The sequence below is a fragment of the Silene latifolia genome, chromosome 3 (assembly GCF_048544455.1).
Source record: "Silene latifolia isolate original U9 population chromosome 3, ASM4854445v1, whole genome shotgun sequence".
In the NCBI taxonomy this organism is placed as follows: Eukaryota; Viridiplantae; Streptophyta; class Magnoliopsida; order Caryophyllales; family Caryophyllaceae; genus Silene; species Silene latifolia.
Window position 1 is genome coordinate 28,628,054 of NC_133528.1, and position 14,388 is coordinate 28,642,441.

The 14,388-nt window shown below is 35.6% G+C and overlaps 1 protein-coding gene across 1 annotated transcript; it reads right to left on the reverse strand.

Moving 5' to 3' along the window:
* Window positions 1–11: 11 nt before the first annotated feature.
* Window positions 12–3,290, reverse strand: LOC141647466 (cell division control protein 2 homolog). Its single transcript, XM_074455660.1, has 8 exons — window positions 2,718–3,290; window positions 2,577–2,611; window positions 1,281–1,733; window positions 989–1,153; window positions 731–909; window positions 548–632; window positions 407–457; window positions 12–296 (listed from the first exon to the last, which is right to left on the reverse strand). Exons 1-8 carry the CDS (start codon window positions 3,262–3,264, stop codon window positions 204–206), a joined length of 1,608 nt encoding a protein of 535 aa, XP_074311761.1. The 5' UTR covers window positions 3,265–3,290; the 3' UTR covers window positions 12–203.
* Window positions 3,291–14,388: the final 11,098 nt, after the last annotated feature.

Consider the following 14,388-nt stretch of genomic DNA (forward strand, 5'->3'; position numbering starts at 1 on the left):
GGGGCAGTCACTGAAAACCCATTCATCCTTAATGTCAGGGAACAGTAACATGAGTTTGTCGCTCATAAGACGAATACAATCAACAAAGTATAACGAAGTACCAACAACAAAGTAAAGAGAAACCTAGATAGCTAGTAACAATTCTAGCGACAAAAAAGACTTGGTTTAAATCCAAGGAAGTTTACAGCATTGATCCCAAGTAATTAGAAATTTGGAGGCTCAACTGGAGTAAAATAAGAATGTTCCAATGCTTTTTTTGCCGTTATCCTTTCACTTGGATTCATGCAGAGTAACCTCTGCAATTATAGAAATTAAAACAGTTATTAGGTAATACTCATACACAAAAATGAAATAAAATTAATACGATAAAATTGTTTTCCAAGAGAGAAATGGTGTTCTTACTTACCGATAGAAGATCATTACCACGGTCATCTAGTCTCGGAGTGGTGAAAGTAGCCTGATCAATCATCCGATATTGTTATAGAATCTGAGTATATTAAATTAGTACATCAATTGTTGAATCCAAGAACTACAGAAGGGAGTATACCTGAGGATAGACTGGAATATCTGTTGGAAATTTGCAAATTGAATGTATCCCGGGCCAACTCTGTTCTGTCGGCGTTCCAAGTTTCCTTCAAAATCAAATACAAAAAAATTCAGCTAGTGTTTCTTAAGACGGTAATATTAAGTGCAAGTGAGCGGAAGGCTTTTGACAGATGATAATATTTACTTGAACATGAGAGCAATCAAGTTTTTGGTCCCATCTCCATCTCTTTCAGCAAGAATAAAAGGAAGCTCATGATTAACCAATTCAGCAAATACACACCCTACTGCCCATAGGTCAATGGCTTTTGTATACTGTTCAATTCCGAGGAGAACTTCTGGTGCTCGAAATAACAGAGAAGTAACCTGCAATAACAATCAACTAAATTTAGCAATAACATCATTGAATATGTTAACATTTTCAAGTTTCAAATTTGATGTTTACCTGAGGAGTCAAGTTGTGTCCTAGTAATCGGGACAAGCCAAAATCAGCAACCTTGACAATTTTGCAACGTTTGTCGACCATTATGTTCTCAGATTTGAGATCCCTATGCACTATGTTCTTTTCATGGAGATAATCCACAGCCAAAAGGATCTGATGCATTATGCTCTGACATTTAAAGGCATAAAAAAGCAACAGTATGAACATTACTATATTTTTGCAGACAAATCTCATTTATTTATAAGCTACTGACTTGTACGTACATATGACATGGAGTAATAAAACTAGAACATACTTTGACATCAAGTGAGCTTGTCATCATCCCGCCGGCTTTGCATTCTTGTATAGGCATGGTCAAGTTACAATACATGTACTCCATCACAAGGTTAAGAGTTCCTAGAGGGTTAGTATAAACATCTTTCAGCTTTATAATGTGTTCATGTTGAAGACCATACATGATAGAGATCTCCCTTGCTAGCGGTTCCTGAATTTTGTTGCCGTGCAAATGAATCGACTTCATAGCAACATTTTTCTTAGTTACTACATCCCAACCTTTATATACAGTCCCGAAAGCACCTTCGCCTGCGATTTCATCTTGAATCTCGTATTGATCATATGTCATAGGTAGCTTAAACATAGACGATGGTTTCGCGTCTTGTTTGATAGACTGAAGATGATCTTTAATTGATTTGTTGCTAGCCTCTAATATGGATAGTTTCTCTAACATGCATTTTGAGAGCTCCTTGACCTAATTGCAATACACATGGTTTAAACCATATGAACATTATTATACACAGAACAAGAAAAAAGATAGCAAAATACCAAAGAGATTACATTGTCATTATGTCACAAGCAAAAAAGATAAAATAATCCCTTGGAGTCTGGATTCTTTGTCCCATATCCGTGTCCCAGGCCATCTTGTGTTCCACTAGTTCTTCATTTAACACATAAGTATTAACCATTAAAAGTAATTGGGTAAATATAAAAAGAGGATTATGTGTCGGGAGTGGCAATGAAACACAACATGGAACACGAAAATTAAATGGGTTAGAATATACAGATTCAATCCCTAAAGTCCTAGGCATGGATGGTAGAAAGATAAATACAAAACTCAATCACAGCATGAACATGGAAAGATGAATATACTACATACAACAGTAACATGAAACAGAAGTCAAGTTTCAAATATTAAGACCAAAATTTGACTTTGAGTTGTATTCCAACTCCCTTAAACCCCCTGTACCACTGCTTATGCCCAATCCACGAAAAATTTACAATTAATACGCTTACAATTAAATATGTCAAATTAAACTTGAATAGAAAAACAGTAAATCAATGATTTCAGAAATTGGATATGCGGTAAATTTATGAATGTGCCATGCAATAGACACTAGGACACTAACAATACGACTGCCGCCTAGCTCGCCGTTGATAACACCAGCAACCACCACAACAATAACATCAACACCAAAACCACCACAAACAACAATCACCCACCACCACCACCACCACCACCACCACAAAAATAACGACAACAATTGAACAATAACATTAACAATAAACATAAATAAGAATAAGAATTATATATTACCTCTTCAAATTGACTGACCATCGTCGTGACGGATCCTACATACAATGCAAAAAAAATGGAAACTTTAAAGTCTAAGAGTTACACAAATACTTGTTAAAACACAAATTGAAGAAACATATTTAATATATAATATATACGCACCCGATCCAAGCTCACCAATAAAGTGTATCTCCCCTTTAGTGCAATGAGGAATGAAGAGATGAACACATCCATCTCGAACAACAAATTCAAAATTATTTTTACCGGGATTTTTGTCGATAACTATGTAACCTGAGTAAATCTTAATCCGGGACGGAATACTATCCCATATTTTTGGTACAACTCCTCCAAAGAATATATTTTGCTGATTATGATATAATTCCAGTTTGTCCTCCGGAACACCGGGGAGGTCAACCCGGATGTACAATCCGTTTAGGGTACGTCCATCCCGGTACACTTTAGTCATCTCTGTTACCTCACCCATAATTCTTGTTTTCTTTTCTTTTCCTTTCTTTTCTTGGAGAAGAATAGCAAAGATTAGGTTTAAACTGTTGAGGTTGAGTATGGTAATGGAATAGACAATGGTGGTACTTGTAGCTTTACTGAAATAATTATGTGAGAATACAAAATACTCCCTCCAAGGCTCCAAATAAAAATAAAAATATTTTTTTTCTTTTTTTTTACGGACCTGTGAGAACAATATTTTCATTTTGATTATATTATTCAATAGTTATTTTTTTTTAATTATTAGCATTTGTTTTGGTTATTTTCCATGTTTTTGTGGGTCATCTATTTTATGTGGTTAAAAGTTGATTATCTTTATTTTTTTTGTTATTTGTACCAAAAGTAACCGCAACTCAATACTCATATTTGTGGGGTCATCTATTTTATGTGGTTAAAAATTAATCATCTTTATTTTCTTGTTGTTTGTACCAAAAGCAATGGCAACTCGGATTTGGGCGGATATGTGTCCGAATGCTATTGCTGAGACGCTAATGTAGTTTCCTCCAACTTCGTGTTGGGCTCTTCTTAATTTTATAAAATCATTTTTTCCCTAAAAAAAGTATTCATCGGGGATGGAGAAAAATTTGTATATTTGTGAAATTTATACATTTTTTTTATGTATAAAGAATTTAGAAAAGAAAAGGTGAAAAGTTATCTCTTGTGTCCTAAACTCCTAACAAGAGAGCTGAATACAGAATATTAGCCAGTATAGCCACTGTTCATACGCATATAGTACATTAGTACATACTAGTTCTCTGTAACAATACAAAAATAGCATATGCCTTACTAAGGAAAATGTTATACGTGCCCATCACGTTTTCAACAAATCCGTGTATTATATGTATACGATTATTACCCATTTACCCTAAAGATCTACAGTTTATACGCCTTATGCGTGTGACGTGTCCAAAATAGTTTCACCAAGGCCCACGCTGAGATTCTTTCATTTTATTTGATTTTTTTAACACAAAATTTCATTGAAGACGGCACGTATCCGTCACTTTGGAGTGACGGATACCATTTTTTCTCACAAATTACCCAAATAGAGGAGAGAGGGAAGCACATGGGGATGCCCCACCTTTTCCCCCCTATTCGTTTTGTGAGTGTCATTACCCGTCACTTTCTCCGACCCGTCTTCAGCAAGACTACTTGTTTTTTTAACGGTCTACACTGTAGACTGGAGTCTGCACAACTGGTCTATCTTTAGATGAAGATACCCTGTTAACATTAAAACGAGTCAAATATCATTTCATTTTAATATATAGAACGACTTTTATTTTTTCCTATGCATTAGCTTTAGAAGATCAGACCTATTTCACCTATTTGTACGCCTCTTTTGATAAGCGACGTTTTGGTAAAATTGACGTTTTTTTGGGCCAAATAGATGAAAACTATGAACTTAACAAAGAGTATTCCGGATTTTTGTATATTAGAGAATAACTTAACGCATACGGAGACTTTGTACTATAAACAAAACTAACTTTATACTGGTATTAATAGCTTCGTAAAAACTTCATTAAAATAATTATGAGAAAAATTATAAATTATTAGCTTTATGGTAAAGAAAAAAACTTTTTAGTTAATACATTTTATAATTTTAATGAACTCTCTTGATTTGTTCACAGTTCAATATTTTTTTCTCATATAGAAATACAATGAGGTGTATGATAAATTAAAACATTTATATATAAGCATGTCTCAAATGGCCGGCACAGGAAGCGATATTGTTGTAGCGAATGATGTTGCTGAAGAAGACGAGCCATGAACGGCTGCAGTCATAGATGAAGCAGTTACAGACTTACAGCAATAGAGATCATAGACTTTGATAGGGTGCACGGAGGGAGGATTTGCTGCAACATTACTTCGCCAATTATTTGCAGCTTAGTATTACAAGCTCTGTTTGTTTGTTTGTTTTTTTTTTTTTTTAAAATTTATAAAGTAAGCTATTCGACTAAGTAGCACCATAAACCTGGCAACCAAATCTAGTGCAACAAAGCCATTCCTAAAGATTATATAAACATTATTTAGAATTAAAACTACAACAAGACAAACTAGAGCATCGAGGGCATGTTGGTGAAGGGAGCAGGAATAGCCATATGCCTTAGAACGAGCTTCATACACAAGGAAGACCTCCAAATACCGTTGATGCAACGAGCCGCAAAGTGACAATAGCAAGGTGTACTTACGATCTTACAAAAAGGGCGTAGAAAGACAAGATGATAAGTAAGATAACAAAGTCTGCCATCGACAGAGAAAAATCTCCTACACCTTAGAGATCGAGTCCGTTGATCGTAGGATCAACAGACCAAGAAATCCGACATGCAATATCCAACACGAACACGAACCCACGGAGACAGGACACCCATGCTCATAGAAGTTATAACCCAAGAGGTTGGGGACAAGACACCCTTAACCGCCCACCGCTAAAGGTGGGTCTCTCACAGCAAGAGATTATTTGGAGGAAACGAAAAGACATTAATACCAAGAAAAACATAAGACATAAATACACTAACAAGGAAGATTGGAAGCGGACCACCGGAGCCAACCAAACCAACGCCTCTTCCAACCCAACTTACACCACCCAAATCACATCTCAAAAAGGAAAAAACCACACATAACAGACTCACGCCAAACATGCCTACCGAACCGATTCAACCAAACATGGAAGAAGAGCCAGTCAACACCATCGGACACCGCCACCATCAACACCAAGACCAAATCCCAAATGCAGCACAAACAATCTTGCATGCGGTAATACCCCTCTGTTAGAGACCCGTTGGCTAGCCGTTGACTGACCTTATCTTGTTTAGACATTTTGGAACTCTTTCTAATGCGGAGCTGCGTCATAGTGACCTTTGGGGGCGTGGGAACTCGATCTAGTGTAGGCTACTCAATCGAGTAATCTAGTGACTCGATCGAGTAAGTTACATACTCGATCGAGTATGTCGGATTCCGCGATAAATTATAAATCGTGAAGTCGTAAAACCCAAATCGGTTTTTCATTTATTTTCTCTCAAAACCCAATCCGTGTTTGGTTATTTCCGGACCTTTCTTTCCTATTCTTTTCCAAATTCTACCCTTACCATAATTCCTCCGTGTGTTTAGTATAAATAGAGGCCTTTGCCTCACATATTTTTCACGCGAGTGTTCGCCCTTCTCTTCTCTCTTTGCATTCTAGACCTTGCTCTAAGCTTTCGACGCCTACGTGCTTGATCAGTCAATCACGTAAGCTTAGATCTTTCTGAGTACCAGTCACGTTTGCATGACCGACCAATTTGACCACTACACAATCAACTAATCAATTTGTTTTAAATCCTTTTTCAAGGGTACTTTCATATTTGCATTAAAGTTCGAGTCGAGTTACCACTAAAACCGATTTTAGTTAAATCTCGCGACGCTAACATGTAAGTCTGAGGGTGTAAAAACCCAATTTTATTTATTTATTTTCCGTATTTAATTTATGTACAAATTTATATCATAAATATGCTCAAACCGTTTTCAAAAGTCAAGTTTCAAACCTTTTTGATAAAAACAGCAGCGATATGACGTCGAGAAGAAACACATCAACTGATGCGCCTTCTAGAATAGTCGCAGCATCTGCTGCGCCTCTTCCAGGGGCTGCTTATCAGTTGCTGCTCTTCTTCTTTTTCTTCCTCGTGCCTCTGTTTGTGTAGATACCTCATTTCCGCACCTCCCGCAAACCACCCGGTGATGATTGGGCCGCATGTTTGGTACACGGAACGATTTATGACAATTCGTAAGTTTATCGTTAAGTGATAGCTCAAATACTTGTGTCTACCCCTTGGTCGTCATCTACGCACTGTTACGGTCGTTTTGACAATAATTAGAGTTCATTTGGAGTTCGGGTAAAAAACCGTCTTCATTTTCTAATAACCGTTTAAAATGCCGAGTCGGAATATTCTGGAATGTTCCAGATATTTCTATTCCATATTTCAATCTTTTAATCTTTTGGCAAAGTATTTTACGAAATTATATTTTAAATAATAAGGAAATTGATATCAACCGCAATTCCATAATAGAAACGCGGAAAATCTTTCTTCCGCAGGAGGAAACCCCTGGGGAAAGGACGCAGCACCCGCTGCGCCTCTTCCAAGAGCCGCAGTGGTTTCTGCGCCTCTTCCCCAGCTCCTTTCTGCATAATTTAAGATCTTTTCGAGATTTACTTCCAAAGTTTTATTGAAACCCTAATTCCTTCGTGTGATTAGTATAAATAGGGACCTTCGTTCTTCATATTTCTCACGCGAGTGTCCGCCCTTCTCTGCTCCCTTTGCATTCTAAGACCGTGCTCTTTGATTATTGGCGTCTACGTGCTTGAAATTTCGACCACGTAAGCTCAGATCCTTCTGAGTACCAGCCTCGTTTTGCATGACCGACCAATTTGACCAACTCCACTCAATCAACTTAATCTATTTAGTTTAATTCCTCTTACGAGGGAACTTTCGTCGTACATTCGAGTCGAGCAATCACTAATCGTTAACTTAGTTAATCTCGTTTCGTCAAACATGTAAGTCTGAGGGTGTAAATCTCATCTTTTATTATTGTATTTTATTTTTGTACTAATTATTGTAAGATTTACGTCGAAAGCATGTTTTAAAACCGATTTATAAAACTTTTTATTCAAACCTTTTTACGGATTAACGGGAGACATATTTCGAGAAGGAACCCAGCAACTGCTTCGCCTCTTTGAAGGGCCGCAGCATCTGCTGCGCCTCTTCCTGAAGCTGCCGCAGTTCCTGCTTTCCTTCTTCTTCCTTCGTCTTCTGTCAATTCGTCTATTTTATTTCATCTTTTTTTCTTATTTCGTTCGTATGATAATTTTAATACATAGTTCGTGAATAATTCGTCACTTTTAATTCCCGACTTAAATCCCAAGTAATTAATATTTGCCGGTTTTCGTCACTAAAATCAAATCCGGGTTTTAGAGATTCGATTCATTAATATCAAGTCTCTAGAGTTCGATTTTGGTACATATTTTCATCTATTTATCATCATCATCATCATCATCATCATCATCATCATCATCAATAGTTTAACGTTTACTTAAACCTAATTAGTTAGTTTTAATAAATTTAATTCATAATTAATCTTGTAATTAGTCTTTAATTTGTTCTAATTAATTCGAGTCCGTCCTTTATTGTTTTTATGACCCCTTCATATATAAATAATCCATTAAACCTTTTCTATCCGAGTCAAATATCAATAATCGATCATTAAATCACCAACGAACATTAATGATATGCAGTTCCGGCTTCACAGCCAGAACTCACCTCAGAAATAGACGCAGTGACCACTGCGCCTCTTCCAAGGGACGCAGCTCTGCTACGCCTGTTCCGGGTTGAGTTCTGTCTCTGAAATTCCGTTGTTGCTTTGACCTAGTTTATTGGTTTACGTATTAACTTACTATTATTCGTATTATCACCTTTAATCCGTTCATTAATTTATTTTCTCTTTCTTTTCTCAAATTATCCGTTTTAAATGTATTTTCGACGTAAATCAATCAAACCATTGTAATCATTGTAATTTTAATTATTGTATTTTTATTGTATTTTATTATTATCGTTTGTTTGTATGTTTTCACATGTAATCAACCTTAAATCTCTACTTTGAACAATTGCATGCTAAATTACGTGTTCACCGACTTTGCTAATTCTCACATGCTAGGATTAATTTATTGGATGTTGCATTGCATGCATATAATCGACAACATATCAAGTATAGATGATCAAAAGAGCTTCCTAATACGTACCCTCACCCCTTACTCCAGATCTATGTGAACATCCATGTTCATTGGCATCCACGAGAGTCATTCTTGACATAGAATGCTAAGGGTAACGAGTTCTTGGTGTTCATGTCACTACTTTGTGTCTTGACATGACACGAGGTATTCGAACGGTTTCCAATTTTCCACAATAAATTGGCGACGAGTCCACAAATGCAAACGCTTGTTCCCAAGCGACCCCGTGGGCCCGCGTCCACAGTTTGGCTACTCCGCTGGGGAGTAATACACTTACGTGTTGCCAAGGGTGAAACTTGAACAAGGTTAGGGAATAGTTTATACGAGACAGTTGTCGGTTTTCATAACTCGGTCTTCCTAGATCATTTTATTCGGCCTTCCTAGGCCCAACCCAACCCATTCGACCAATCGTCCCGTCTGGACGGTCGAAATTCTTATCTGGGCCTAAGGATAGATAGCGATTGACATCAACCATACCATGATGCTTACTCCTGTTTGTATCAAGGGCTTTCACTACTCCAGGTAATGGACTGGGAATCGGCGTTACTCCTGTTTGGTACGAGCCTCTCCTAAACCACTAGTGATAACATCACGACACCACCATCTTTCGTATAACAAACCTCTTATTATTTCTATTTCGGTTAACATCCCAATTAACAAACAACAAATCTGTCAACATAATTTACCTCAACATTCATTCCAATTTTGTCCTTAATTGTATCGTCACCTAACTCACCACCAAAATCTCATATTCTGCAAATACTCTACCAACTTTTTACTCACCTAAATTCCTCGAAAATCATGACTAACATGTCGTCCTGGGTTTCCTACATAACCATTAACTCACACCCTCGTGATAGTATCATACATCTCGACGATTCCTTACTTCTATATCGCATAACTCCGGTCAACATTCTCTTAGTTTACTCCCCTCATTATTTTCCCATTACACTCGACAAAATCAATTAACAATTAAACTCTTTTATTCCTACTACCTAACTCTTTCATGTTCCGATTACCTTCTCATTGCTCCAAAACTTAAATTCCATTAATTCATATCAGTACCTTCTCACTCTTTCTTACAACGGATCCTCTCTCATCATGCTATTCACTCACACTTGCCACCAATCAGTCCACACAATCAACGTTTACTCTTCAATTAATTACATCTCCCTTTTACATCTTTAGAAAACAAAATTCATTTCATACCATTAATTGCCCAAGAAAATTTGTAACACCCCCAACTCATCCGTCCTTTTTCTTTAATTTCTTGTTTCATGATTTAACCATTAACGGGCAAATCGGGAGTTTTACGTGCACGAGATGAATCGTGCTAGTGATTACAGCTCAAATAGTTTTATAGTAAAGGTAAAATTAAAACTTAAATTAACCAAAATAATTTAAGAAGATAATTACATATTTTCGTACTTAGAAACTCGAAATTACATTATTTAAGCAACAAAAGTCCATTTGAAAACTCGCGGAAGCGTAAAATATAACAAAAGTTTAGTGACGTGGCCAAAAATTGTAGCAAGCTAATAGTCGTAGAAACGTCGCTCTCCATTCCCGTTCAGCCAAGCCATTATCCAAGCAAAAGCAAAAGACTCATTGAACCTGTACACCAAAATTTAACACTGCTCCCCAGTATGGCGGGAAATACCATATGGTTCATAACAGACCCACCAAATTTATAAATAGTTGGGTGGACACACAAAAACCGGAAAATATCAACCAACCGTGGCTGAGTAAGGAAACCAAGTCTCGTTACAAATATTTAGTATATAAAGCAAACTAGCATACTTGTAACTAAAATGTTCAATACCAACTTCTTGAAATTTTAAACCACTTTACCTTTTCTAAATCACTTTAAAAAAAATGTTCCACCAATCCTTTATCATGATATCCGGGTAGAGGAAAATAGAAGGTTTAGTCAACCAAGTTTCGAACCAAGGATGACCTCCCCAACTATGTAATTACCTGGCCAAAAGTCCCGAGCGTGCACACCCCTCAAAGAGGAGAATCAGAAGGCGGGGTCTCGATCAACTAACCCCCACTGGACATCTGTATAGGAGTTCCTGTCCATGGTAACATCCTACCCCTCTACCTCATGAAATCCATCAAAAGAATAAAATTTGATTTCCAAACTTAAAACCATTTCATATATCCATAAATTCCAAAGTTATCCAAAAATATAAATAAACAATAATATTTCAAAACCATTCTCACAAACATTTTTACCAAACACTTTAAATTATCAAAAGATAACTCCATTAGTAAAAGACTCGCTTTACCAACCACTTTAAAATATCAAAAGATAACTCCATTAGTAAAAGAATAACCGCTTCAAACCATTTAAACAACCTTCTTTGTCGAATATAATATCAATACACATACATGGAAAATAGTCACATAAGCATTATGCTTTAGTTTTATAAATGACAAGCATTTTCCTTACCTCATAGACCTTACTGTCGATTGAAGAAATACCACATTCTCACAATACAAAAACCCTAAAAAATTAGAAGGAGAAAAGGGGGAAGAAGACTAAAAGAGGAAAACGACCCTAGTTCATCGTTTATTGGCAATTTTTGCTGTCAATGTCCTCTAAATTTGTAAGTTTATCATAATTTATCACTTATTTATGTTAATTGTAGTTAGTTAAAGTAGTATTTGTCACAAAAAGCATGAAAATTGTATTGATTTTGATCATGTGTTGTGATTATTATGAACTTTATAATCGGGTGGCTTTTGAGACGATTTTGTTAATGATGTTAAGTAATGCACAACAAATATGAACTAGTCTTATATTTATTGTTTTTAATTGTTGATTTTTGATTAGTGATTGATTAGGACGAAATTTGATTAATTGAATGAACTAAAAGCATGCTTGATTGAATTTTTGGTGTCGGTGTAATTGTTGTAACTTTGAAGGATTTTTACTTAATAATCGGTGCAGAATTGGGGGATGCGTATTAGAGATGAAATTTTAGATATTGAAGTTTAGAATTTGTATAAAAAAATTGGGAACTTTTCAATGTACAGTTTGGTTGGGGGAGCTGTTTTAGTAAGAGCTGGACAGAAGTTGAATTGTGCTGAAAGTAGTTGCATTAGTCTTTGATTTATCTATTTATACTTTGCTATTTAGTAGGAAAATTTATGAAAAGTAGATGATGGGTAAGCTTGATATAACTATAATATAAACATGAGACCTTAAAGCCAAATCTTTTGATAATTTTATTTCTTAAAGATTGTATGCGAACATTCTTGAAAATGGAGGTTGGGTTCATAAATGGTTTAGAAGTCACGAGTTTGTTGTATAGGTTGGATTGTTTAGCTTGTGTGTATTGATATGTAATGTATATGAATGGTGTATAGAGTCTGAGTTTGTAGCCGAGGAGTTGTAGGAGTTCTAGAGGTCACTTTTGCGGAGTATCCATTTTCGACCAGGTAAGGAAAATGCTTGTCATTTTATAAAACTATAGCATAATGCTTATGGTATTATTTTCCATGTGTGTGTATTGATATTATATTTGACAAAGAAGGTTGTTTAAATGGTTTGAAGCGGTTATTCTTTTACTAATGGAGTTATCTTTTGATATTTTAAAGTAGTTATATGGGACACGAGTTTTTGATATTTGGTAATGACTAATATAATAATTAGTAAATGAAAGGATAATTTAATGGTCTAATGATTATAGATAATAATAATGAGATAATTTTAGTATATTAGGTGAAACCGACTTATTAATATAAGAGACGTAAGTTATTAACTCAGATCGAAAAGTAAACCCGTATTGTATTAACCGGAACCATATTAATAACTTATTTAAAAAAGGAGATGAATTGACACAAAACGTGTCTTTGGCATAGACCTTACTGTCGATTGAAGAAATACCACATTCTCACAATACAAAAACCCTAAAAAAATAGAAGGAGAAAAGGGGGAAGAAGACTAGAAGAGGAAAACGACCTTAGTTCATCGTTTATTGGCAATTTTTGCTGTCAATCTCCTCCAAATTTGTAAGTTTATCATAATTTATCGCTTATTTATGTTAATTGTAGTTAATTAGAGTAGTATTTGTCACAAAAATCATGAAAATTGTATTGATTTTGATCATGTGTTGTGATTCTTATGAACTTTATAATCGGGTGGCTTTTGATGACGATTTTGTTGATAAAAACTACTCTAACAAACTACAATCAACATAAATAAGTAATAGATTATCATAAACTTACAAATTTAGAGGAGATTGACAGCAAAAATTGCCAATAAACGATGAACTAGGGTCGTTTTCCTCTTCTAGTCTTCTTCCCCCTTTTCTCCTTCTAATTTTTTAAGGTTTTTGTATTGTGAGAATGTGGTATTTCTTCAATCGACAGTAAGGTCTATGCCAAAGACACGTTTTATGTCGATTCAACTCTTTTTTTTACTTAATAAGTTATTAATATGGTTCCGGTTAATACAATACGGGTTTACTTTTCGATCCGAGTTAATAACTTACGTTTATATTAATAAGTCAATTTCATCTTATTACTTAAATTATCTCATTATTATCTATAATCGTAACTTAGACCATTAAATTATTCACTCATTTACTAATTATTATATTAGTCATTACCAAATTATTCGGGTATTATAGAATTATACAGTAGGCTCACCTCTTGATAATCCAAATTCCAAACTCAGTCACTATCTAAAAATCCACATCACGGCATAACTGAAGCTAGCTCTTTATACATCATTCTTTTCCATCCCTCTACAACGACCTTCCATTACATATATTCTTAACCAACCCAGTTACAACTATCTCCCTCCATAAATCCTTAAATATTCCGAGTTACCACCATTCGCATCCCTCGTTTCAATCTTTTCATGCTTACGTTCCTTAAACTTACATCACCTCTTGCCCATATTCACTTACTTTTACATTAATCAACACGCGACTATATAAATCACCACATCTCACAAAACATGTTCCCTGCCTCGATAAGCTCATCAATCTTCTCTTTCCTTTTTCCACTATCTATCACAACCACATATAACCCATGTCCTCCCACCAAACTCATACCAATCATATGATGCTACTCCTTACATCAAAAAATCTGATAACTTACGCATCAGGACCAACACACATGTAAAACAATGCATAAAGAAGCAAAAGAACATCTTTGAAATAAATATGATATGCGACGAGGTGAAAAGATAAGCATATGACCAAAACAGGGGTTACTAGATCGAGTACAGCCTACTCGATCGAGTAGGTGAAGATCAGAAGCACGCATAATAAATTAAAAAGGCTACTCGATCGAGTATGGGGTACTCGGTCGAGTACCAAGAGGTGTACTCGATCGAGTAAGGGCTACTCGATCGAGTACCCTACGCAGTTCTCAACACTGTCCAATTGTCGTAAAAAGGTCATATCTCACTCGTTTCTTGGTCATTTTGGGCGTGTGATCTATCGTTAGAATCATAAGAGAACAAGCTATCACCTCCAATTAGAATCACATCAATATCATATATTCATTCAAGTTATAACAACTTAAACACAACTTCTCTATAATCGAACAACATAA